General features: G+C 34.4%; 1 protein-coding gene and 1 long non-coding RNA gene across 4 annotated transcripts in view; both read right to left on the bottom strand.

Annotated features, from left to right (window-relative positions):
- The window catches only part of LOC141710866 (uncharacterized), a 35,594-nt gene extending 27,743 nt beyond the window's left edge, over positions 1–7,851 (bottom strand). The window contains exons 1-2 of the long non-coding RNA XR_012571102.1: positions 7,639–7,851; positions 5,117–7,536 (exon numbers count right to left, since the gene is read on the bottom strand). This is a non-coding gene — a long non-coding RNA (uncharacterized LOC141710866). The remainder of the gene's footprint in view (positions 1–5,116; positions 7,537–7,638) is intronic.
- Positions 7,852–9,341: 1,490 nt separating this feature from the next.
- LOC141712715 (GPI ethanolamine phosphate transferase 2) lies at positions 9,342–25,617 on the bottom strand. 3 transcript variants are annotated; one of them, XM_074515761.1, is made up of 17 exons: positions 25,368–25,617; positions 25,123–25,216; positions 22,999–23,043; positions 22,727–22,894; positions 22,561–22,645; positions 22,360–22,466; positions 19,581–19,661; positions 17,640–17,692; positions 17,465–17,558; positions 15,436–15,573; positions 13,923–14,019; positions 12,856–13,078; positions 12,663–12,756; positions 11,553–12,536; positions 10,864–10,956; positions 10,483–10,766; positions 9,342–9,721 (listed from the first exon to the last, which is right to left on the bottom strand). In XM_074515761.1, exons 1-17 carry the CDS (start codon positions 25,490–25,492, stop codon positions 9,598–9,600), a joined length of 2,889 nt encoding a protein of 962 aa, XP_074371862.1. In that variant the 5' UTR covers positions 25,493–25,617; the 3' UTR covers positions 9,342–9,597. The 3 variants fall into 3 exon arrangements, with proteins under 3 accessions (XP_074371862.1, XP_074371863.1, XP_074371864.1); XM_074515762.1 differs by lacking the exon at positions 25,123–25,216; XM_074515763.1 differs by lacking the exon at positions 25,368–25,617 and having other exon boundaries at positions 22,727–22,898; positions 25,123–25,217.
- Positions 25,618–25,986: the final 369 nt, after the last annotated feature.

Below are 25,986 nucleotides of genomic sequence, written 5' to 3'. Positions count from 1 at the left end.
TGATAACAAAAAGGGGGAGAATAAAGGGGAAGGGGAAGGAGAGCCATCTACAACAGTTCAGATTTCTCAAGTGCTAGTTCCTGTCATCACAACTTCTCCACCAATTCAAGTCAAAGGAAAGCTAGATGGAATTGATCTAATCCAGATAGCAGCAGCTGAATTGCAAGTCAAAGAGCAAAGGAAGAAGATTGATGAAAAGATGCAACTAATATTTGGTTCTACAACTTCTCAATCACAATCTGTGAAGCATAGCACAAAAGTGGAATCAATTATTATGGAACTCAAGCCAGTAGGGAGGCATAAGGATGGAGAAACTTCTTCCAAAGATCTGCAACCTATGGTTCTCAAGCCCAACAACAGCTTCAACAAGGACTCTACAAAGAACCCTCTAAGCCTTGCTCAAATGAAAGGAGTGGATTTTCCTCTTCCAAAGCCTGATGAAGACAAGCTTTTGGGTAGAAGTATCATAAAGCTCAAAGAGAACATGGATGAGGCTGTAAGGAGGAACAAGGCTGTTATCTTTAGAGAGGGAAAGAGCATCTATGTGATGCAAGGACATCCCAAATTCTCAATAGCCAAGAGGGAAGAAACCAAGAGGTTGAAGGAAGAAGCCAAACAGCTAAAGGCTAACAAAAGAGCACAAGCAAAGCTTGAAAAACAGCTAAAGTTAAGTCAGGCTGAAGAACAGAAAGAAATTGAAGACAAAGGTGAAGATAGAGCTATGGGGGACATGGTTGGTACTGAGATGGAGGAAAGAAGTAAGGAAGAATGGCAGAAAGGGAATAGAAAGAAGGTCAATGCAAAGAGAAAGATGGTAGATGAGACTGAAGAAAACCAATCAATATCCAAACCACTACCCTCTATTCCTAAACCCATTGTGCCTGACCCCTTCATAAACATTCATGGTGAACCAATCATTCCTAAGGAGGAACCAATTGATTGGGACATCATCAAATTGCCCACCTTCCTAACCTCTTTTACACCATCAAAGAAGCAGAAAAGAAGAATCAAATCAACACCCTCTAAAGCCTCAATCAAATTCACACAGAAGCCTAAGCCTAAACCTCAAACCTCTAAAGATGATTATGTTCACATCTGTGACATAAAAGAATTTTCAGACATTGAACTCTATCTGGATGAGCTGGAGGATGTAAGGGGAATAGCTGTCTATAGACAGCTACCAGAAAGACTAGTGTTCAAATACAAAGGAGCTGGGGAAAGAATATGGCCTCTTCACAGAATTCTGAATGAAGGCTACTCTACCTTGATTAGAGTCTACTCAGCCATACAAAAGAATTCTGGCTTTACCAGGACTGCCAGGACTGAGATTCTCAACAAGATTGCCAACATAAGGAAAACTTGGAGGGAGCCCAATGCCTTGCCTAGAACTTTACTCATTCAAAAGAGAGGTATTACAATTCACAAATCACCTCATTGGTTGATGGAGTTCAGAGACAACAAAGGAGTCAGAAGATTTTTCAGAATTGAAGATCAGCTAAAGATTGCCAGTAATGAAACTCTCAAGGATATGCAATCTAAGTTAGATATCAATGAAGAAGATGAAGCTGAATTCTACAGACAACTTCAACTTCAAATAGAGGAGAATGACAGGAGGCTAGGAAAGAAAACCAGGGATCAAAGGAAAAGAAAGTAATTTGCTCAGGCTAAAGGAGCACCCTTGGAAACAATGTATTTCTTCAATTTCATCTCAGCATATACACTTTTGTAGCACTTTTGAATTTCTGCTTTGTTACAGTTTATATATTTGTTAAGTGTTTTGTTATCATCAAGCTAAACCCAAATTTATGCCTACAGTTCTAGTAGACATAAATAGGGGGAGATTGTTAGGAATATGTGTATTAGTTTGATGATAAGTTAAGCAAAACACTTAAGTAGAAATCTAGTGTTTGTAGCCTCAACGGATAAGACCATCTTGGCTATCCGTTGAAGGAGTAGCCTTACTTAGCAATAAGTTTGGTATTGTAGCACATTTCACTCTCTGGTTTCAAGCTGTAATTCTTAGATGTTGTTAGGAAATAATCAGTCATGTTGACTACTAATGGATGTACAAATAGGATGGCTAATTGTAAATAATTCATGCCTTGTAATTTTGTATAAGTGAAGAAGTGTCAACGGATATTGAAGACCTTCAACGGAAAAGAAACAAAGCTTCAACGGATGTCTCTAATGCTTCAACGGATAAATATCCATCAACGGATAAGTGCTTCAACGGATAAAGCTTCAACTGCTAGAGTATCAACGGATAAAGCCATCAACGGATGAAAGCTTCAACGGATGCTCAGTCTCATAGCAGTTGATAGTGACAGTTAACAAAGCTGACAGAGGCACATGGATTGACGGAGATGTGGTAGCCTATTTCAGGAACAGCAGAAAAAGCAGCCGTTTTTAGTCTGGTTCTAAATGGAAAGTCAACAGATAATTCCATATTACACTGGATAAAAATGGAATAGAAACAAGTGGGGAACTATTTTCTTATTGTACTTTATCTTTGTCTTCAATTGTAAACTTGGTGATATATAAACCAAGTAGTAGCTAGTAATTAGATGTGAATTTTCCCTGAGCTGTTTAGAAATATCAAGAGAGAAAATCATCTAGTTTGTACTAGGAAGCAGCTGTGATTTAATTTTGAATCACAGATTTTCTAAAATAACACATCTCTGGTGGAACAACAAATCCACCAAAAAAGTTTTTAAGTTCTTTGTGTTCATTATATTTATGTTTGAATATATATCTGTCTGCATCAGCTCCAAGCAATTCACACACATTTGATCACTCAAATACTTAGTCCTTACAAACTGCTCAAAACTTGAAAAAGTTTTGAGATTTATATTCAACCCCCCTTCTGTAAATCTCATTGTTAGTCCACTGGGAATAACATTCGGCTTTATGGTTTGCCTTAACAATTATTCAATTTTAATCGCATCTTCGGCTTTCATTTCGCCTCAGCAATGGTTCAATTTTGCATTGCATCTTCGGCTTTTATTTCGCCTCAACAATTTATAAGTTTTTAGCATCCATCTTCTCCCCAAGTGTTTGAAGTACTAGGGCCATTGTTCGGAAATGATGTTAGCTTTGTTTGCCCCTTTTCCGAAAGATGGGTCTTGTTTTTTAAACAGTTGCTGTAAATTCCATGGTAAGTATAGGTGATACAGTGACGGAGGACCTATTATCTTCGGGTAGCCCCTAAATAGGTGTTTCGTCCAATTTCTAAATCTTAGAAAGGAGTGGGGGAACGGATGAACTATGTTCTTCGGTAGCCCCTATATAGGCGTTCGTTCGCCCCCTTTTTAGAGATAATGTCTTGTGTAATGTTCCATTCGAACGAAGGAATATTGGGAGGACGAAGGACTTATCTTCTTCGGGTGGCCCCTGGATAAGTGTTTCGTGCGGGAGATAAAATTTTTAAAGAGGGAAGGATGAAGGATCTATCATCTTCGGGTGGCCCCTAGATAGGTTTCCGTTCGCCCTAACTAGTATAAAAAGCATGTTTATCTCTAGATAATATAGATTTAATATGAAGCGACTCTATTTATGCCTTAGCATATTTTGAGGAAATTTTACGTTGCTTTGGCTATTTTCGTGCCTTGATAAAATTTTCTCCATTTACACTGCTTCGGCTATTTTGGTGCCTTAGCGTAATTTATAAAATTTTATATGTGTCTTCGGCCTAGCCTTTAAAATTTTTATTTTTGTCCCCGAGTTTCTAGGGGACTGAATAGTTCGGATTCAGAATTTCGATTTTTAACCTAGCATAATTTATTTTTATGCTTCTTCGGTTTCCATTCCATATTTTATGATTCTTCGGTTTAACATTTACCTTAGCGTAATTTTAATTGATGCATCTTCAGTATGTGTATTAACATTGGCATAAATTGTTTATTTTACTCATCTTTAATATTTAATCTAGAGTATTATTTAATTTACGCATTTTCGGTGTTTACCTAAAATATTTTTAGTTTACGCGTCTTCGGTATTTGACCTAGCGTAATTTATTTAATTTATGCATTTTCGGTGTTTAACCTAGCATAATTTTTAATTTTCGTAAATTCGGTATTTTACCTAGCGTAATTTTTAATTTACGCATCTTCGGCGTTTACCTAAAATATTTTTAGTTTACGCGTCTTCGGTAATTGACCTAGCGTAATTTATTTAATTTACGCATTTTCAGTGTTTAACCTAGCATAATTTTTAATTTATGCATCTTCGGTGTTTTACCTAGCATAATTTTTAATCTATGCATCTTCGGTGTTTTACCTAGCATATTTTTAGTTTACGCGTCTTCGGTACTTGACCTAGCGTAATTTATTTAATTTACACATTTTTGGTATTTAGCCTAGCGTATTTAATCAATTTGTGCATCTTTGGTATTCGACATCGGCACAATTTTAAATATTGTTCGGAATTGCCTTCTTTGCCCCTAAGTGTTTAAGGTACTGAGCTGTTCGCCTTCGGGACTTGTATATCGAGTCAATTTTTTCTCAAATTTTGAATGCAACAGGTCGGTGTCTTATAAACTTATTCTCTTTCGGTGTATTTGAGCAATTATTTATCTTCTTCGGGATATCCCCTAGATAAATTATTTCAATCATTTATTTTAGCCTTTTTACGAAGTAGGTTGCTTCGTTCAGCCTTAATAATATGCATCTTCGGCTATTACCTCAGCATTCACAGTTTATAGCCTTATTGTGAAGTAAAATGCTTCTTTTGGCTTTGATAATATGCATCTTAGGTGTCCCTCAGCATAGTCAGGTATTATAGCTACATTCTTTACCCCCAAATTTTTAAGAGACTGAGTAACTTTTGCTTCGGGATTTCAAGTAATTAGGTCGATTTGTTCTACCCAATCCCGGAGGAAAGATAATTAGGGTCTTAAATATTTATTCCGCTTCGGGGTAAATATTCCCCTTGGATACTTAAGCAAGTTCCTATATTATTTGGGATATACCCTAAATAGGTATTTTGCTAATTTATTTGTTATATTAATGTGCTAAATTCGAATGAATTAACTTAATTCAAATTAATGCACTTAAACAAAATAGCGTACTGCATCCGGAAAAATGTATTTAAATTAATGTACCGAATCCGAGACATGTACCTTTAGTCGGATCGAGGCTAACTTTCAAGAATTGGTTGCCTTGACCTTGTCAAACTGGGCTATGTAGTCGTTAAATTTTCATTCGGCCCTTGTTTATGGATGCAGTGTATTTCCGGAATTCTAGACAACTTGACACCTTCTTGCTAGAATAACTGTAACTTTCTGTAGAAAAATCATTTTCACGAACCGTTTTTTGCATAAAAAAGAAGACTCCGAGATCTTTCTAGTGGTATGTAGATTGCTGTCCATAAATGCCCAGAGAAAAGCAGTTTATTCTGCAAACTTTGACATTTCTGCAGTTTCTCCAGAATCTGGACAACTTTACACCCTGTCACTAAAACGATTATAGCTCGCTGTAGAAATTTTTTTTTTGCGAACCATTTTTTGCATAAAAAACTAGACTCCGATATCTTTTCGATGAAGTATAATTCAGTTCCCAGAACCTTGTCAATGAAAACAGTTTATTCTTCAAAGTCATGCTTTCTGCAGTCTTCGGGACAGTTTGACACCCTGTCCTGTCACTGAAACAATCATAACTCTTTGTAGAAAATTTCTTTTGTCGAACCGTTTTTTGCATAAAAAGATAGACTCCGAGATCTTTCCATCGGTATATAGTTTGCTCACCAAAAAAATTTCCTACAAAAGCAGTTTATTAATTGAAGTCAGACCTTGTGCAGTTTTCAGTTTTCTGCGCTTCATTCTGCACCATTTCAGTTCATTTTTCTGCAGGTTTTCCAGTAATTTTCTGCGGTATTTCTGCTCACTTTTCTGCAGCATTTCTGGTAATTTTCTGCAGCAGATTTTCTGTTAATTTTCTGCAGATTTTCTGGTCAATTTTCTTCATCGTTTCAGATTATTTTCCAACAGCTTTTCTGGAATTTTCAGCAGCGTTCCAGGTCCCTTTTTCAACAGCTTTTATCGTTTTTTGTTTAGGTGTCCCATGCTTGTAGGTGATCCATCACACTCAGCGCACCTTTCATGGCCTGGTTTGCCACCTCCCAAAGCTTAACAAGCATTGCCAATAATATATAGCACGTCAGCACCACGATTGATTTGCTCGCTTAGGCTAGAACTTTAGCTTACTGCGCCTGACCTTGTAGCTCGCATGAGCTTGAGGTTGCTGCTCTGATTCTAGTGTGGCGAAATCAAGGATGTTTCTTTTTTTTTCTTTTTCTTTTGTGACAATGCAACAAGCCCTGATAAAATAGGCTCGCCGTATCTAAAATCTGTGGTGTGCAAAGATAGCGTAGACCAAGTAGTATCAAAAAATTTGCACGCAGATGGGTTTGTTGATCAAGATTTAATCAATTTAAAGTGTTTGCTGACTCGGCCTTGGCTCATCGTAAGTTATCTCTCTTTAATCATATTTGTCGAATGATTTAGGAAATTCTCCAGGGTAAGAGATCGTCATTTGAGCATTACTCGGATTCTCATAAACCTCGGTCATAAAACAAGAATATCTTAATCAAAGTATATGTGATTGCCAGTGACAATATAAAACTTTTTCTTTTTAGAGAATATTATATGCAATTCAATGCAGCATCACAGGCACATACACATAAATAAATTGATTTTCAAAAAATAACAGGGCCATAGCTAGTTTGGCACCAGAGAGATTTTCAAGTCCAATTTCATGCTTTACCCGAAGAGTCTGTAAAATCTATAAAACAATATAATCTCTCTTCTTTGATCAGATTTGTACGCAACTATATTATGGAAAATATATGTCAAGCATGACATTTTATAGATATTTGGCTACTAAATTTGTAAAATAAACCAAGTCTGCAATTTCTTGCTGCAATATTGCAATAATCAGCTCGCATAAAAAAATTGCGCAGGCTACACATAACCATTAACACTAAATCTTGAACTAATATACATACATAATCATCTTATCATAATAATCATGTACATGAAACACATACTAATAATACACTGATTAACAAGGCTCTCAACTAATTAGTTAACTATTTTGTTTGCCCGTACAATGTATAACTATTAGTAATTATCAATTCATGCCTATGCCCTTTAATAATTTAAATAAATCATTGCAACTACACAGGCATCTACATATAATGAGATAAATGCAACGATTATAGTAAATAAATAAAGAAATCACTCTAAGAGAAGAATATTACTCATCTGGTTGTAATTTGTTCATGGCCCCGATGGTTATGCGAGGATCATCCCTTTTAACATCGCTCAATTTCGCCCCTCCTAATTTCTTACACAATCATCGTTTGAATTTTGGTTTAAGCAACTTGTACGTTCCCACAGACGGCGCCAATGTTACGACCAAATTTCTGATAAGGGTAGAACGTCCTTCAATCGTGTGGAGCGTCCTTCGGTCGGACCTGAAGGAGAAGAATGCGAGGGTTTGTCTCCCTGATTCACCTCCGGTGTGAGAATCAATAATCGACCTTTCATGAGTAAGATGGAACGTACAATAGTTATGATTGTACCAATATTGTATGTCATTGTAGTTAAAATTGTGTATATATATGATTGTGTGTATATCAAACCTTGGGTATAAATGCTTCAGCCGTTACACTTGGAGGAAGATAAATGTAGGAGGGGGTTACGTTTCTGTAGTTTGATAGTCCAACGGTCGGCCCATAACTGTTTAATGGGCCTTCGACTATTGGGCCTCATAAATCGGACCACTATCACTAACAGGGAGTCAGATTTCTACTCTTAATCAATGCTATCCTAGGTTATGGAATGAATTTGTTAGAGGTTGGTGATTTGATCGAGACTTGTAGACAAGGGCTTAAGAGCATGTCTACGATTTCAGTTTTTTTATTCGGAGAGATGCTATAGGTAGCTCATGAATTGGCTACAATCACCTACTTAGTTCCCCAAAAAACATTGACGTCTCCTGCTACGTTACTTATGATTTTTTTTTTTTTTGTCAAATTTATAGCAAATTTTATTAATAACATAAAAAAAACTCAATCGGGACAAACCCCCAATTGATCATGCAACCAGGTTGAAAAACAAATAGAAGAACTAAATAATTAGCCTCTTTGTTTCCGGATTGCTAAACTGACTAAATAAAAATATTCTGAAAATTAAAAATGAAAGTCTGCATCTCCACCGAAAACAGTAGTTTCACAATTGACCCTCACATTAATTTCATGGATAGTACAATGTTCAGAGGACTCAGTTGCAAAAACTGAGAGAGCCCTCGTATTATGAACAAAAATATTTTGTAAGAGGTGAGCACGTGCGATTTTCACTACCGTTCCAAAAGCACCCCAGCTATCTACCTGTCGGATATCAGCTATAAACTGGCCGAAAGTGTTGTTGATGCGAGATATCCAGATCTCCCAATATACCATAAAATCCATTTTCAACACATCGCATAAAGCGAGACACATCGCACAAAGCGAGACAATCAAACATATAAATAACAACTCAATTAAACGAAACGAAAAGAAAAGAATTTTTGAACAAAATCCGATATTTATTGAAAGAAAGTTAAAAACAAATGATAAAAATGTTGTATGGATGAATAGAGAGGATGGAGATAGAGATGAAAATGGGTAGAAAGGGTGAAGAAGCCGGTGTGATAATTAGGGTTTAAGGAAGATGGGGGCGGCCGACTCTCATCGAGAGAGAGAATTAGGGTTTTTTGGACCTTACTACTTTAGTTTTTCTATTTCTTTTTATGATTTTTTTTTTTAAGTTGAATGCAATCTTCGAATTTTATCAACAAAAAAAAAAAGAAAAAATATAGGTCCAAAAGAATGCCAATAATAGCTCAGTCCAGCATGAGGCAAGCCCATTATAGGGCCCACAATGCAAGTCAAGAGCCCAATCAATATAAACAAGATAAAACGGACAGCAGTTTACTTGGTACAATATAATTCCAAGAACCACGAGAACGACTGCAAAGCCGCTGACATGCTCTACCAATAAACTCGGGAATGGCACCAGAAGTGAAGGAGAAGGCGATAGCTGTCAAGTTACCCCTGACTGCACGGTTCTGAAACAACTTTTCGAATTTGTTGGTACCTTGTCTAGTTGTTAATCAATATCTATTCCTCAAACTTGAGTGTTAATTCATTTTGAGAAAACAACTGTTTCTGTTTAGGATGGAATATTGTTTTGAAATCACCAGAGCCAACCCAGACTCCTCAAACATATCTGACTTCTTAACAATGTAATGAATGATACAAGTCAACATTAGTACAACTGTACAACAATAAATAAGGGCTGTATCAAAAGAAAACTAAAACAAACCCCTGCCTTTAAGAAAGAAAAATGTATAAACTACTTTCGAACAAAATAAAATCTAATCAAGAAGCTGTGAGGGGCAGTAACAGAATTTTGGTGCGTATTTTCTTTCCATTTACTATCTAATATTCCCACGAGTAATACTGCCCTTTCTTTGGAACAAACAGTCTGCATGTTAGTATCAATTTTTTTAACACTAAAGTAGATTCCTATTGCAACAGAAACACCTACTTGCGTACTCGCTACCTTATCCATGTCTTCCACAGTTTCGTCAAACCAAGGGTTGAATATGTATAAAACACGGTTGTAGCCACGATAAATACCCCTAGATAGATGCATGCTGTTGTTGCACAAACATACATGTACCTGCAAGAGAAAAATATAGTATAAAATATTCTATCGAAGTAGCTAAAAATATTGAATAACACCATGTATATGATTTGAGTAAAAGCCTGTCATACAAAATCCTCTCTTCCTAAAGAAGTAAAGATAGATAAACTCAATTTATTTCACTCACTTTTGTCTATTAATCTTGTCAACTAAGTTCATCAATTAGCTCTAGCTATGGTAAACTCTGTGATCCTCTAACTGTAAGAGGGCAGAGGACATATCTAAATGAAGAATATATAACTTTGCTAGAGAATAGTGATACATCTACTAGCTAGCCGTTTTCTACTTTAAAGGGTCCCTACTTTTGAGATTTACGTGATCTGTCTTTTGAGGTTCATCTCGACTAGTGCTAAACTGACTCATATGCAGTCGTCGTCATATAAAATTTACCCCCAGTCTTGTGTGAATGATAAGAAGTGCAACTGATCTGATATTCACATTTCATAACTTAAAAGAGTACATCCTGGACCAAGCCATACTAAATTAAAACTAAATGTCCAATGTCAATATATTTTAGCATCTGCAAAGCAGAGAGGATTATGGTCCTTGAATAGGCTTTCTGGATCTACCATGCCAAAATGTAATCCAAATCAATGGATATCATGGACGATTACGCTTATGTGAGAGAATGAACACAAAATGGTTTTTAATATGACACTAGCATTAACCTATACAAAATAGCCTAGAAAAAGCCAATATGCATATATAAACATAATTCTCAGTTCAGTTCGACTTACTTTGGAGAAAAGACACTCCATACAAATAAATGATTCCTCATTAATAGCAGAATGGTGGTGTATGCAACCAAAAAAATGGAATTCATGCCCAATGGTACCAGACAAGGATAGGCAAGAGTTGTCTTGAGCATATCATGGAGATCCACATCTTGAGCATTCACAAGGGAGATTCTGCTCCTCAGAGAGATATTCATTAGCATGCTGAGAAGAGCTAACATGGGAGCCGCATAGGTAATAATGAACATCAAAATGCCAGAAAGTACTGTTGAATGGCTCGAGACTCCCTTTATATAATAAAAAATATTAAAGCAATTATATTCCTCATAATAATGTGATAACAGTATATAGGGATGAGAATGTATGTCAGGGAGGAAATAGCACCATGTAAGCTCCAGCAACATCTATTGTAGCTATAGTGTTGGTATTTCCAAGTGCAAAATGGCCTGACATTCCCATATAATATAGAGATGCAAGCTACGCAAATATAAGAACAGAATTAGCAACTGAAATATATCAAATTTTGACTACAGTTGATACATAAACACAGTAGGTCCTGTTTCAAAAAAGGTTTTGCTTTAAGTGGATCAGTTCTCCCCAATATGAAATGTGTATCACATTACAGGTTCTTATTTAAAACAACCAAGTTAAGGATTGCACACCTTACCGGACCTTATCAATGGTCAGGCATTCTCACAGTATTAATTTATTTAAAAGACTGCCTACCACTGTCTCTTGGTACTCTATACAGTTCTTGGAAGTTGGAAACCAGAGAATTATGGCTTCAACAAAAATTAACCCGAAAAGCTATATTAACTTATAATCCAACTAAAATTGCTGAGTGCATTACACTACTCTTCTCCAATCTAAAGACCAGATTCTATTACTTCCACTACTAGCATACAGCCACCTAATATGTATCTTGATCAGAAACCTTTATATAAGGAAAACAACAATGAGAAGACAGTTTTAATCGACCCCATTTGTAAGTTGGAAGCATCTTTCACCTACTGTTAACTTAGCAACAATATCTACAAACAAACATTGAAAAACAAATAATAGCTATAACTAACCTCAAGCCACTGTTTAGGTTTTGGGTCAGTAATTGAAGAAAAACACATGCTTGCAAGGATTTGCACAAGAAGCAACAATATCGGTGCTGAATTAATGGGTTTCTGTAACAGCAGCTGAAGTAGGCACCAGCAAATAATGTACACTAAACCAATCAAATACAGAGAATCAGTGATGCCTACAAAAAGAGCTTTATTCTGATGGCTAGAGCAACCCTTGGGATTTCGAACCGGCATGAACCAAGGTAATGCAGTTACAATCCCAAATGTAGAAGTACCAAGGATTACATAGGTTAGTTGTACCAATAGGGTAGCACTATAGCTAGATGCTGGGACATCACTCCTCTGGTATGTAATTATATATAGCAGAACCAAAAATGCTGGAAATAAAAAGGACAGTCCAACAACTATGATAAAAACTTTCCTTGGCCGTGAAAGTACAAGAGCATAGAAGCCCGAGGTGATTAGTAGGAGCAAAGAAACCAGGTGGACTGGTTTTATATAGGCCGTTCCCTTACTCTCAAGCCACTTAGATAAGTCTGGAAAATTGGTCCAGTTAACACCACCTTGATGCCAGCTTCTTAAAATCCTTCCAGATATTAGAACAAAAATGATGGAAAACATCTGAATAAAACTTCTTGTGCTTTGGCTTTCTATGAAATTGACTTGATCTTGTGTGTTTCTTGATGAAATGGACTGTATTGCTTTTCTGAGCAATAACAAATTTAATGTGGATGTCATGAAATGCCATATATATTGCTCTTCTTCAATGAGAGAACTAGATCCCATACTTAACACAAGGAAACAAACGATAGACATTGCAAAAATCTCATCTATATGCCACTTGTGTATCCTGCTATTGATGTGAGATGTACGATCTTTTTCAATCATACAAACATCTTGTTCTAACCGGTAAAGAAGGCTTAGCAGGACCAAAGATGATAAAAGCATCCCCGTCACCCCAAAAGCAAGTACTCCAACAGGCTTCTGCAAGATTTACAGTTTAGCAAGTTGTATGTTAAACCTTGAATCTAAACTCGCACTAGTAATTTGCAAGAAGTGCATAAAAATGTCTTCATTTATCTGTATTACAAATGGAGGAGACAGACTTACATTGGTTGCTCTACGTGATATCCAATCACTCGCAGTTCTTAAAAAATTATTATATGCCGAGACTGTGCTTCTATAGTCCTCTCCTTTATTAGAACTGTTACATTATTATAATTATAAATTAAAGAGGCAACAGAGAATTCAGTAACTTGTCAAAACAAACTTGTCACATATTTTAAAAGAATAAATAAATCACCCAAAAACTTGACGAGATTTCCAGGACTTGTGAAGAGCTGCAGCTTTTACGTATAAGCAACAAAAAAACTCCTCCATGTTGCCATCACATTCACCAATTTCATAACCACGGCCATTCTTATCGACACCACATGAACTGCTACATGATAAATCAGGTAATTGCGCTTGTAGTAGCCTGAATAATTGCCACGAATTCAGTTCCAGTGCTCTTAATTTCTGTTCACCTGTACAATGAAGCACGGATTAAGTACATGTAGCATCCAAGAAAAAATCTCTTTTGAGTATTCTGAATGCTAGTATAAGAGACAGATTATTAGGAACGAAGCAAGTACAATATTAAATAAAGTATCTTACTTCTCAGTGTTTTACCCTAGTATTAACATAACAACAAGATCGCTTTCTTCATAAACAGAAATACATTGTTAAAAGCAATGGCTGTCAGTAATACTAATATCTCCATTATCTTAAAAAGACTCCATTGAGAAAAGAGAATGCTGCATCATAATAAGATGGATTACTCTAGATACTAAAATGAAAGACTCAAAGGGTTATCCACGTGAACTTGCTTAGTGCCTCAAGAGCTTATAGCCAACTATCTACGTCATTCCCAGTTGCCAATATTTTTAAGCTTCAGGAAGCATATTTAAATCGAAAAAGTTTTACATACTTCGCTTTCTTACAGTTTTTATTCTTCACAATTGGTTGTGCCCGGTTGGTTGAATGCAGTGGAACTGAATAAAATTTGAAAAAATCTAGGGGTAAAATAAACATGTCACTATATCAGGAGATAAGAGAGAGGACAAAGAAGTGCAAATTTATATGATAATATTTTTAAACTGTAAACATATATGCATGTGAGAAAGGAATGAGCATTGATTTGTAAACTAGATGTAAAGATTAGTTCAATTTTGTGGAACGGAACGCGTCAAGGTATTATAATATCAGATACAGAGCCTAAAAAAAACTCATTCCTGCCTCATTCTATTCCAACCAAACACAACTGCACTGAGCAGGTCCATTTTAGCACATTACGATTAGAATTAAACACAAAAGAGATCAAAAGAAAACCTTCTAGAGATTTAAGTGTCTCAGCAATTAGGATTCCAGCACTATTTATGGGTATTGGTACACCAAAAAGAAGAGCTATTGTCGGTGTAATGTCAACCTGTTTACCAAAATAAGATCGTGATATAAGAAGATTTGTAATGCAACATTAGAACAACTTAATTTTCCAGACAATATATGCTGGACAAAATTTAGAAGCTAGGAGCCATCGCAAAAAGAGTTTACAAGATATATTTATCCCTTTTGCTTTCCAATCAATTCGGTTTATAGCAGCTCCAAGAAACTACACAAAATATATAAGCATGTCCTTGAGCAAAATTTTTATAACAAATTCACAAGGCTGAATATATCAATATCATGTTTTTAGCGAGAAACAGATAAGGTCCTACGAATCTTTCGTTTTTTATAATCACGGAAATATAGAGCCATTACAAATAATGTGTTTCACATGCATTCTCATCTTTCCTCAAGCAAATAAAGAGACACTTAACTCTCTTTCATATCTCCAAAAAGTATCCCTGTTGCTTTCCAATAAATTTAGTTCATAGTTAAAGTACCTCCTACAAAATCTAAAAGATCTACTAATTACATTCTCGAGCAAAATGTTTTAGACAAAACTCATATGGCTGAATACATTGCTATCATATTTTTAGCCAGAAACGCATAGTCCTGAAAATCATTTGTTTCTTGTCATTGCAAAATTGCCCTCATAAGTAATAAGTAGTGTTTCAACGTGCACTATCATCTTTCCTTAAACAACGAAGAGGCATTCAACTCCCTTTTATGTGTCTCCAAATTAACGCGTGATACGATAGTCATTTAAGGTGATCACTATTCACAGTCCAATCCTGGGGGCAGAACGATAAATGGTAGGCAAAAGTCACCATCGACGGTATGAGGTGTTTGAGTATATTTTTTCTGGTATGGTGGTTTTAACTTTCTTTAGAATATAGCTGAAGCGGTATAGTTGTCTTATACATAGGCATGACAATTTTTTCAAATTTTCATCATAAAATCATATTAAATAAATAATTATCCAGTATTTCTAAAACTAAATAAATTCAAACATAAATGCCCTGTAATTATTCAAGATGGATTCAACAGAATGCAGGAGAAGATATATCAAATCATTGATTCATTTACACATCACAAGACCCAAGCATGTTATGGAGCATTCAAATAAAACACCTTCCAAGTATCAGCATAATTCGACACAATGTTTGCCTATTCCTATACCTCTAGCTGCGAGCTATTTCTTTTACATCATATATTTTTTATTAAATGTGAAATAACTAAATTTGAAGTCTCCTTTTACTCAGCATACAGATCCAAGAGATTGTTCTTTCTACAATCTCAGTCTAGTTACAAGCAATACAACTCATACAAATAAAGCATGAGCTACACACTTCTGACCAGATCTGCATGCTATTTAATCCTATCAAATATCAATATCCTTGAGCAGGCATCTATAAAACTATAAAAGGTTTAATTTACTTAAATATTAATTTGTGCACACCTGATTCACTGTCTTATGGGTGGATGGTCGATGATCATAGTCTCTCAGTCCAACAAGTAGCATCAAAGCATCAGTTTCCTCGTACGATGCACCGCCATGGTTACCATTCTCTGTCATGCCATGATCACTGACTACCATCTACATATGAAGTGCATGAAAAAACTATCTTAATAAATAAATCTATAATCCTAAATAAACCCCAACTTCTAGAAGATCTTTTAGCTGAATTCATATATAGCCACATAAATATAGGGTACAATAAAAATTTTAACTGCAACAAAAAGTACTAAATTGTTAATACCTAACACAGCTACCTGAATGTCAACAATCCTAAAAAAGCATATTGGTAAATTATCTCATGAAGAAAATTTGCTTTTTCTCGTTTCTTCGTATGTAATAATCTAAATTTGAATAAAATTGAAGGCATATGCACATGTTCAAGTTCAACACATAGAAATTTTTGAAGATGTATGATTTGGTCAATCAGCTTATAGTAAGATTTTAGAAGTGGCAAACACAACTATACTACATATTGGCTAGCTACTATTGTAACAATTTCCGGTTGCCATATCTAAAAGAAAATTTTCAGCCAAGACATTCATATGTCTAATTCCAGGACTGTAACATCAAATATTCCGCCTTTTTTATTTGGATTTTGCTATTGAAATGTGAAAGGCAGGCTTTCTCGGGCTCCTGGAAATGTTAGAACAAAATATGTTGCAGTATTTCACATTTTTTGTATTCAATAAATTTGTCATTTTTGTAATAAGGGAACTATTAATAGACAAAAAAATCTGAATTGTTGTAATTATATGAAGACCTCCAATACAGATTTTTAATACTTGGACTATTAAGGGATCCTTCCTCTGTGGGTTGACCAAGAAGGGACATAAATTTTGAAGCATAGGCTACTTGGATCTGTGTTTAAAGTCTCGGGAATTTTCAATGAGCCTTTTACATTTAGTAATTTTAACTATAGTAATATAATGTGGCTATGTTGATAAGTGGCTTGCCCCTGTGCAATAGCTGAAGGTTCTGAATCAAATCTTGCTTTTATATCAGTCTATGGAGGTGAATCTACCCACCCTTTAATTTCATGATCATACTTCCTCGTTCCAATTTTACCAAATTCTCAATAGCGAAATTTGCTTCAATAAGTTGTGGGTATCCTGAATTCAAAAGACAAATCAGGATAATCTGAACTTTGACCCAAAAGTTGGGATCTTGATACATCTTGTGCCCGGAAACTATTTTATAACGTTAACAACAATGACGATACCAATAACTTTTCCAGCCAAATACCATAACAATATCATTAAAATGTAGCTTAAATGTTGAAAAGAAAATTTCCATTATCGTACTACAGTAGTATATGATGCAAATTTATAAGTTGAAACTTGGTGTGACTAATTAGCAATATCAGTTACCAGTTGGCCTTTTTATCACATTGTTTTACCCTTTCAAGTTGTCTGATTGGGACAAGTATAGGGAATTTAAATATTGGGTCTCAGAAGTTGAATTTACATGAGATTTAAGTAATTCTATACAGTATTAGTCTACCGGGACCTACAGCTCCTTACTGATCACCCTTAATGATCACAGTGTAAAGCTACCTCCATTCCTATTTAAAAGTCCCTCTAGACAATTTAGTCAATTGACCAAAATTAACCTTAAAACTTTAAAATGTAATACATAAATATAACATTGAAGTCATAGTTAGGTCAATTTGACCCAAAATATATTCAAGAGACACATATACAGAAAAGGGGGTATTATGATTTTGCAAATATGGATGAATGGCTGTATTTTCTGAACTCAGATTTAGTATTTCGTTGCTGCTTTTTTATTTGCTAAATTCGTGCTGTTTCTTATTTATATATTTGTCATTTGTATTCCTTGATAGTAAAAATTGTTGGACCTTAAGATCTTGGCCTATGTATTTTCACTCAAAACTAAAAACAAATATATAAAATTGATGCATTAGTTAGACACCCGTAATACCGGATCACTAAAGCAAAGCAGCACAAACCAAAAGTGTTCGTCCCAGATGATTTTGAACCATGTTCCTGTGTATTTTCTTAATAACGTCATCCATCTCTTCAAGTTTCGGCCCCATCAGAAAACTAAAATAAACGCAAAAAGTTACACAATTTATGAGGAGTACCTTATAGAGATCAGATCCAACAAAAGCTTAAGAGAATTACCTATTGCGCCCACCAGTATGCCCAACATGATCTAAACCAAGATAGTGCAGAATCTATGGCAATAAAGTGAAAACTATCAAGATTAGCAAATCAAAATTTTGATTAGAGATATCAGTAATAACTAGTGTGCCAAACGAAAACATCATCATCCAGCTTGGAAAACTATTCATTGGAAAACCCATATCTCCAAGCAAGTAAAGGAAGAGCATGAAGTGGGAATCTGGAAAGACGCAATCATCCAAAGCACTCAATAAGAGGTTAGACAGATGCTTTACAATTTAATAAAATATCTTGCATGGGAAAATGATCGTAATTTGTGAGAAGAAATTTAATCCAGAACAAAAGGATTGACTAAAATTGAACATCATAGTGAAAGCAATCCCGTCAAGCACTCCACACCCACTCACATATTTCCCCATTCTGCTTCCTGCAATATACTTGCAGATGCGATGGATCTTGGACAACAGCAACATCCTTTACATGAGTGTCAACAGAATTCAAGGCATAATAGGATCACATAAAAAGGATTTTGCTTATGAAGGCCGCTAAGAGGACAATAGGTTTTGCATACAATAATATTAGCGTTAGTTGTTAGAACACTGAGCCAGCGAGCCTTGCCTAGCATTATGTAATTAGCTACAATAATATACCTAAAATAGGATACCAGAGATACTTTCGACATAGTAATACACTCTTTATAATTTCTTCAATGGGGTTTGATATTTGATTTCCCTGTTACGTGGGAAATAAATCTATACTATTATATAATGGAAAATTGAAAGTTTTGGTTTTCGGTTTGGTTTTTGGTCATTTATTAATAATATTATTGTTATTAATAAAAATTAACTAATCATTTACCTTTTTGAACTAAAACACCAATTACCTTTTCCAACTAAAACATGTTAACTTCTCTCTTTTTTCAACTAAAACATCTCCTTTTCAAAAAATATCACGGGCAGGTTTATTTAATAATACTATAATTATTAATAACTTTAACTTTTTTTTAACTAAAACACTTAACTTATTCAATTTTTTCTTACCAAGCCCCCTCCACTTCCAAAAATAACATGGGCAGTTCTATTTTATAAAATAAAATTATAATATTATTATTATTATTAAACCAATCACTTACCTTTTCAACTAAAACACATTATCAATTCAATTGAAATTAATGATATAATATTAAAAAATTCAATTTGAATTAAAGTAAAAAAATCACAAAATATTAAAGAACATCCGTGTATGGCACGGGGTTTAAGTTAGTACTACTAGAGAGCTCAGATGCCCTTGCTTTGAAAAAGAATGTAAGTAGTCACTTAAAAAAGTATAGCACCTAGGAAGCACCGACACTCCAAAAAAGATGCCGTGACACACGACACGGCACCGAAACAGCTTAGTACGTGTCCGACACGCCATGTGGCCTGTCGACAGAAAAAGGCAACTGACACGGGTTCGACACGCGACTGACACGGCCCACCGACCCAGCCCATATAAAAAAGCCCAAAATCAGATTTTTAAAAGCCCAAACCATCTTATATTTACCCTAATTATATGTCCCTTGATGAACCAGAAATGGAAGTTGTTCTTTTTACACAAGATCATTTGAATGAAAATGTTGAATAGATATTATAGTAGTTTATCACTTATTACGAAGGAAACACTATTATTGTTATGAATGAAGTTGTTCAATTTTTGACATATACAAATCTTATATATTTTATATGTTTTTTACTTTTTTTGTCGTGTCCCGTATCCACGACACTTTGATAATTGCCGAATCCCCGTGTCCCGTGTCTTGAGTCGCCGTATCAGTGTCGGTGCTTTCTAGTATAGCACATCTAGTGCCTGAGAAAAAATAAGGTGCATACACGTACGGGCACTCATGAAAATTTGGGAACTGAGGTACACCACAAAAATTGTAAAACGGAAGAGGTTAAATACCAGAAGCTTCCAGTCAGTCCTATCAAGTTCATCTTCCAAATGTCGAGAAACATTGTGATCCACTTCAACAGTGTCTTTCACCTGTACAAATATCACATTTACATGACATATATGATTAGATGTGTTCATCAAGAGCACCTCAAATACTTGCTATCACATATTTGGCAATTTTAAGTGGCTAGTGGCCAACTCCAACTCAGTGGCATGGCAAGTAAAAATTGCCAGCTTCATTTTTCTTAGCAAAAGTGGCCAGTGTTATCAACTAGCTAATTCATTATAATATGTTCATTATAATATGATCCTCTCCCTCTCCCTCTCCCTCTCCCTCTCCCTCTCCCTCTCCCTCCCTCTTTCCTGAAATAATTTTTGTGCCCTTTTGTATAGATTCAACTTTTTGTGTATTAAATTTTATTATCTACTTAAATAAAAATATTAAAGAAAGAGAGTGATATAGTTAGTCCTGCTGGAGAACACACAAATTTCAAGACAAATTAATTTACCTAGTCAATATTATATATTAATTTGGAGAAGCAAATATCTAGTAATGTCAGAGAGGCTTTAAATGCAATGTACAACATGGGAAGAACACTGAGCAGGGCCACAACAAAAAACCACAATTTTCCATATTTACTGCAATGCTAAAACTAATCGATGAATATGTTTTAAGAAACTAGACGACTTTTTTGGTTTTATATATCAGAACCAAAAGTGCGTCACTGTGATTTCATATTCTTTAGCTAGGATGCAAAGGATCTTTAATATAGTTGTGGCCTGGTCCACTTTTATTAAAATAACATTCATTGTCATTTGTGTACCCGCTTGATACCGATTTAAAGTTTATGTTCCCAAGTTTCTTAAAGATGGAAGAGGAGTTAAGATTCTAGAGAATAGAGAAGAAAACATTGATAAAAAAAATTCCATGTGTAACAGAATTAAACAAAAAAGAGAATTAAGAAGTTGGAAAGTCTCTCCCTAAAGAAAAGATTTTTTTAATTGTTACAGCAATTTTCCTATAAGCTTGCACTTATATGCCTGCTTCAATATTTATCCTAACCCCGAAGATTTATTTTATAACATTCTACACAAAAAATCACATTATCAATTGTGTAAAAAAAATTAAAGAAAAATTTATGGAGACACAAATGCTTCTCACTGTGATGCTCGGATTCTTCAAAATACCCTGCCGTACCCTGTGTCCACAGGACACGACATGACACCACAGTTGGATCCGGATCCAAATGACATTTGGAAAATGGACACTTCATCTCAAACATTTGATAGCCTATCTCTAATATTTTATTATATTAACCCTGTAACTTTTGACATTGTATCTATTATAAATTTATATCTATAATAATTATTATTTTACCCTTGTTTTTCAAAAATTTATCAGTTATTTTATATAAAATGATAGGTATTTATGTATAAAAATTATAAAATATATCAAATATACTAATTGTCGTGTCCAAATCCAAGTGTCGGATCCTTATAAAACGTCTCCCCGGGTCTTTGATTTTAAAATTCAAAGAATTGGACACTCTGATTCGTGTCCGTGTTCGATCCTCCTAAAAGAGTCTGAGCATCATAGGCTTCTCATTTAGAAATTAGAATTAACAATTAATTTAAATGTGACATGAAATTGCCATAACCCAAGAACTCATATTCATACGAAGATCAAAGAAATGGAATCTAAATTATTTATATAATGATGTAATCAGTAAATCCAATATCATATACTCCCTCTATTTTTTATTTATCGCTTTGACTTTTGCACACATTTCAATGTGTTTGACCGGCTAGTTAGAAATATAATTTTAAATTTTTTTTTTGTGAATTAAAATATAAGTTGTCTATTTTTATTTATAAAAATAAAATTTTACAAATGATATTTCTAACTAGTCGGTCAAAACACATTAAAATGTGTGCAAAAGTCAAAGCGACAAATAAAAAACAAAGGGAGTATATACATATATAGATATATATCCATTATTATTAAAACATAAATAAGAAAATTGTAAAATGTAAAAGAATGAATGAGGTTGTAAGCTTATATCAAATTAGACTTATTATTATAATAATATTATACTATTAAATTGAGTGTCTTCCTGGGTTACGATCCATAATTTTTATCCCTTTTATGGTCGGGAAACAGTTAGGATGGTGAATTTTCTATGGTTGATTCTATTATGTTTTAATTTTGTAAATTTTACAAAACTTGTAATTATTCTTTTCGATCTAAATTACGTCGACCCAAATATGAAATCCTAGTTTCGCAATTCTGGTCATAATGTTACTCTGAAGATAATATAATGATATATGCATCCTACTTACAAAATCTATGCATGCATGGAGTTCACTTATGCATTAAACTGGCCAGAACTATAAACGAAATCTATTTTCAGGACTAGCAATATATAACTATAAATTTGTCTAGAATGCACAACTTCGTTTCAAGGAGAAATTAAAATATACTCCCTCCGTCCCCCAGGTTATTAGCCATTTGAAATGGAGTGATTGACACACATTTTAAGGCTCTTATCTAGTATGGTTTCATAACTCATTTTTAAAATTTTATTTTTCTGAATAAAAGTTTAATTTTTGAACTTTTATTCACAAAAAAAAATTAAAAATGAGTTATGGAACTATAATAAAAAAGAGCCTTAAAATGCGTGCCTAACTTTCTATTTCAAATGTTAAGAACCTAGTGGGACGGAGGGAGTAATAAAATAGTAGTATCATCCTACTTGCATAAAATAAAAATATGGCATTGAAGACTTACAAAAAAACTATGTACTCCATCGCACCTGGTGAATGATCCTGGAAACAACTTAAGCCATGTTTCATCACCAAGCATCACCATTTTCCAGCCAATTTCAAAAAATTGTCCTGCAACAAAATTAAGTGAGGAATTAATATAGATAAGTATAATATAAAATTCTTAAATTATTAGTTGAAAAAGGAGCCTCTTGAATGAACTAACCAATAAGATTGTCATCCAAAAGTTCTTGGGTATTAAAGTTCAGAGCAACATCCAAAAAACCACCAACTGATCCAGACACCATAGCCTATCAAAAAAACATGATAAAGAGTTGAGCACAGTACTGATTGAACAAATTACAAGTTCAGTATATAACCAATTTAGCCACCTTCAAACGAGGCATTGTAACAGTTGGAGGAGCAGCCTTTGCATGATACCCAGTTGCAACTCCCTCGTCTAAGAGTGACTGAGTATATGGCATAGATTTTCTGAAAAATTCTGGTGCAGGTTGATGACCCCTACCAAGAAGAAATTCTGCTGGAAGGCCATCAACAACCTAACTGACACAGCCACAATAAACAGAAATACAACTCTTTAATAAGTAGGAGCTAATACATATACATCAGTTATCTTTGAAACTAAAAGCCACAAAGTACATACCATCAATATTAATCGGTCATAAGACGGTGGAATATTGGAAAGTTCCTGCATCATTAGTAATTACCCTTGAGTTCAAAGCCCAAGAAGTGTGACCCAAAAATAAGACAACTAATATAGTTCCTTTTTTATGATCAAGAGCTAAGTTACCCGGACTCGGGTACGGGTGTCGGATACGGGCGTGGATCCAAGTGTCAGACTCCTAGTTTAAAAAAAAAAATAGGATTCGTGGATATGGATCCAAAATTGGACACGGATGCGGGGACTCGGCATTTAACCTTTCACATAAGCGAAAATATACCTACTTTTTATACACTACATTTGTATATTCGTGCCTTCTACCTCATGAAGTAAAGATATACATAATTGTTTATGTCATATCTATGACATAAATCAAAAGCATAACATGAAAATAGTAATCTATTGACATCCCTCCCTAGAATTAAGAGGATTAGGTTTTTGTGAGGCTTTGTAATTTTTTTTTGAACTAGATTTCTTAAGGTTAAAGTGTCTGGGATCCGACTCAGATCTCATACCCACACCCAGGTCATGTCCGATGAACACAGGTATGAGGGAAAAATTAAAGAGTCCGAGTAACTTAGATCAAGAGTAAATGTAATCTTATCTTATTTTAAATGTCAGAATTAGAATATGGGTACATTCTTGTGGAACTTTAACAAAATTATTTTCATGTGCACATGAAGTAGATAATTAAAATACATCATAATACAAACACAAAACTTAATAGTTAATTCCATTTGTTAAGTATAAGAAGATTCGATCTTCCGAAAAAACCATGCAAGGAAACTTTTAACATCCAAAGTAGCAAATGCACCTAGCCATTACAAATCAATAATATCGTCCACACAAGAATATCTTATAGGTCATTTTATATATCTAGAGCCAAAAATATTCAAAGTAAATAAGATAAAGAAGTTAATGTCTTCGGCGTATAGCTAGCAATCCTCCCAAGTAACTTTTGCGAAAGTAATGTTCGATACTTTACATCCATATTAGATAATCTAGACATCCAAACCAAATGTGTGAATACAAGGTTGCCTAATATGTATGCAATTATTCTAACGTGTGATTTTATGGAGAAAAAACACATATATGGGAAATAGTAACAAAGTTCAAATGAGGAACCAGACAACCAAAAATGTCTACATCAATATATCTACATTGTATTATTCAAAATTTACTAAAACCTTTCCTTGAAATTATTGGTTCGTTTTTCCTCATAAAGTGTTTTTTTAGAAAAAATACCTTAATTTTCATAATACATAATGACTATCTCCATCTTTACTCCAAAGAACGGACCTAACTTTAATATAGACCTAAAAATTGTGTCATGTACTTTCATGCTTACTTTACTTAAATTTGAAACACATACACCTCACGAAATGGATTTTGTTTCGTGTTTTCGTGTACACTAAATGGAAAATTAATCTAATCCAAACTCCTTTGAGCGGATTTGGCAATGTTGTTTCTACGGTTGGTCATGCAGCAAAGACAAAGGTGCATAAACATGGTCAGGCATGTAGAGGTAAGGAATCTGATCAGGCTTGTAGAGATAAGGAACATAGGTTTATGCCGTTTGCTTTTGGTACGTTTGACTTTTCTAGCTTTTGATGTTGTAGAGTTTTTAGGAGAGTTCAGAAGTTCATAAACAAGAACATGATATTTGCAGGCTCGGCAGAATATGTATTTCAAAGAACTGGATTTGTTATTCGATGAGGAAGTGTAGCACAATCTTTTGCCCGTATAACTAGTACACTTGTATAGTTATATTTTTTTAATTATATTATGAAAACGAATGATAGAAAATCTAATTAAAAAAATTATTGGTTCCTCATTGACCTTCCTCTCTCTATATATATCATTTTAAAAATATAAGAATTATTAAATTATAAATATATCTATTTATGCACTCTTGGGTCGTGGATTTACATGCCCCTAAATTAATCATGTACTTCAGTGTTTGACTATCTGTGTTATCCTAGAAATTCATTCCTTTAATTTATGCAAATTGTTGTGTATGCGCGCTCATATATACAAACTTGTACACAATAGAATTAACTGCAGTGGAAAACAATCACACTGTAAGTTAGAATGTAACATACTAACCAAATACAACGACTTAAGCTCATCGGGAGAGTGAACCGTATAGTTGTAATCCTCAGGCGAACGACAGATCGGAGAACTAAAACTCTCCAGACCACTACAACAATCAACATATAGAACATACATCAAATTGTCATATCATATATATACAGAATTTTTATAACCAGTTCAACTGAATTACAACATACACACGCATTATACAAAAAGATAAGGATCATATTGAAATAATAAATTGAGTAAGTAGTTACCTGACACCGGAGATAGCAGGTTTGACAGGGAAGAACCCTAGAACGAAGAGTGAGAGTCCGATTATCTGAATCACCACTGCTGCTAATGTCAACAGCGTTATTTTGGTGCATGTTAGCGGAGCCATTGTTTTAACTGCTAAAATGCGAGGCTTTTGGGTTTTAGATTGCTACCAGGTCAATTTACAAATGGGGAACGGCTGTTTTTTTCACGGTCCAGCTTCATATTGGGCGGGTAAGCGGGTTTTTTCTGGAAAATATAGTTTTGTTTCCTTTACTCTTATTATTTTTTGGTTGGTGTACGTCAACTGCAAGTAACTTTTGTCAAATGCAATTTGGTTAGATTACGTTAAAGCCCCTCGTGCTCAATAAATAATTTACCCTAATTAATATATATAGGTGTACTTTTAGTGATTATTAGGTAATGTTATTAGGTAATGTTGCCCATTGCTAAGTAGATTAATAATTACACTTAATATTCATATAAAACAATATGTGATATTATATTTTATAAATATTTAACTTTTTATAAAATAATTCATCATGTCAATTTTTATTGAAAATATAACACAACAAATTTAAAATTTCATTGAATATCATTAATTTTTTTATATTTAATATC

Source organism: Apium graveolens, chromosome 3, assembly GCF_009905375.1.
Source record: "Apium graveolens cultivar Ventura chromosome 3, ASM990537v1, whole genome shotgun sequence".
NCBI classification, from domain to species: Eukaryota; Viridiplantae; Streptophyta; class Magnoliopsida; order Apiales; family Apiaceae; genus Apium; species Apium graveolens.
The sequence above is the reverse complement of the archived record's forward strand: the minus strand, read 5'-3'. Positions and strand labels throughout refer to the sequence as shown.

Bases quoted from the DNA above. Each gene is read 5' to 3' on its own strand.
- LOC141712715 (XM_074515761.1), bottom strand. From the start codon at position 25,492: ATGGCTCCGCTAACATGCACCAAAATAACGCTGTTGACATTAGCAGCA. The intron at 14,020-15,435 runs GTGTGCACAAAT...TTTGGTAAACAG, and splicing joins CCCATAAGACAGTGAATCAG to GTTGACATTACACCGACAAT. The intron at 10,767-10,863 runs GTGCTATTTCCT...TATTATATAAAG, and splicing joins ATGTTGCTGGAGCTTACATG to GGAGTCTCGAGCCATTCAAC.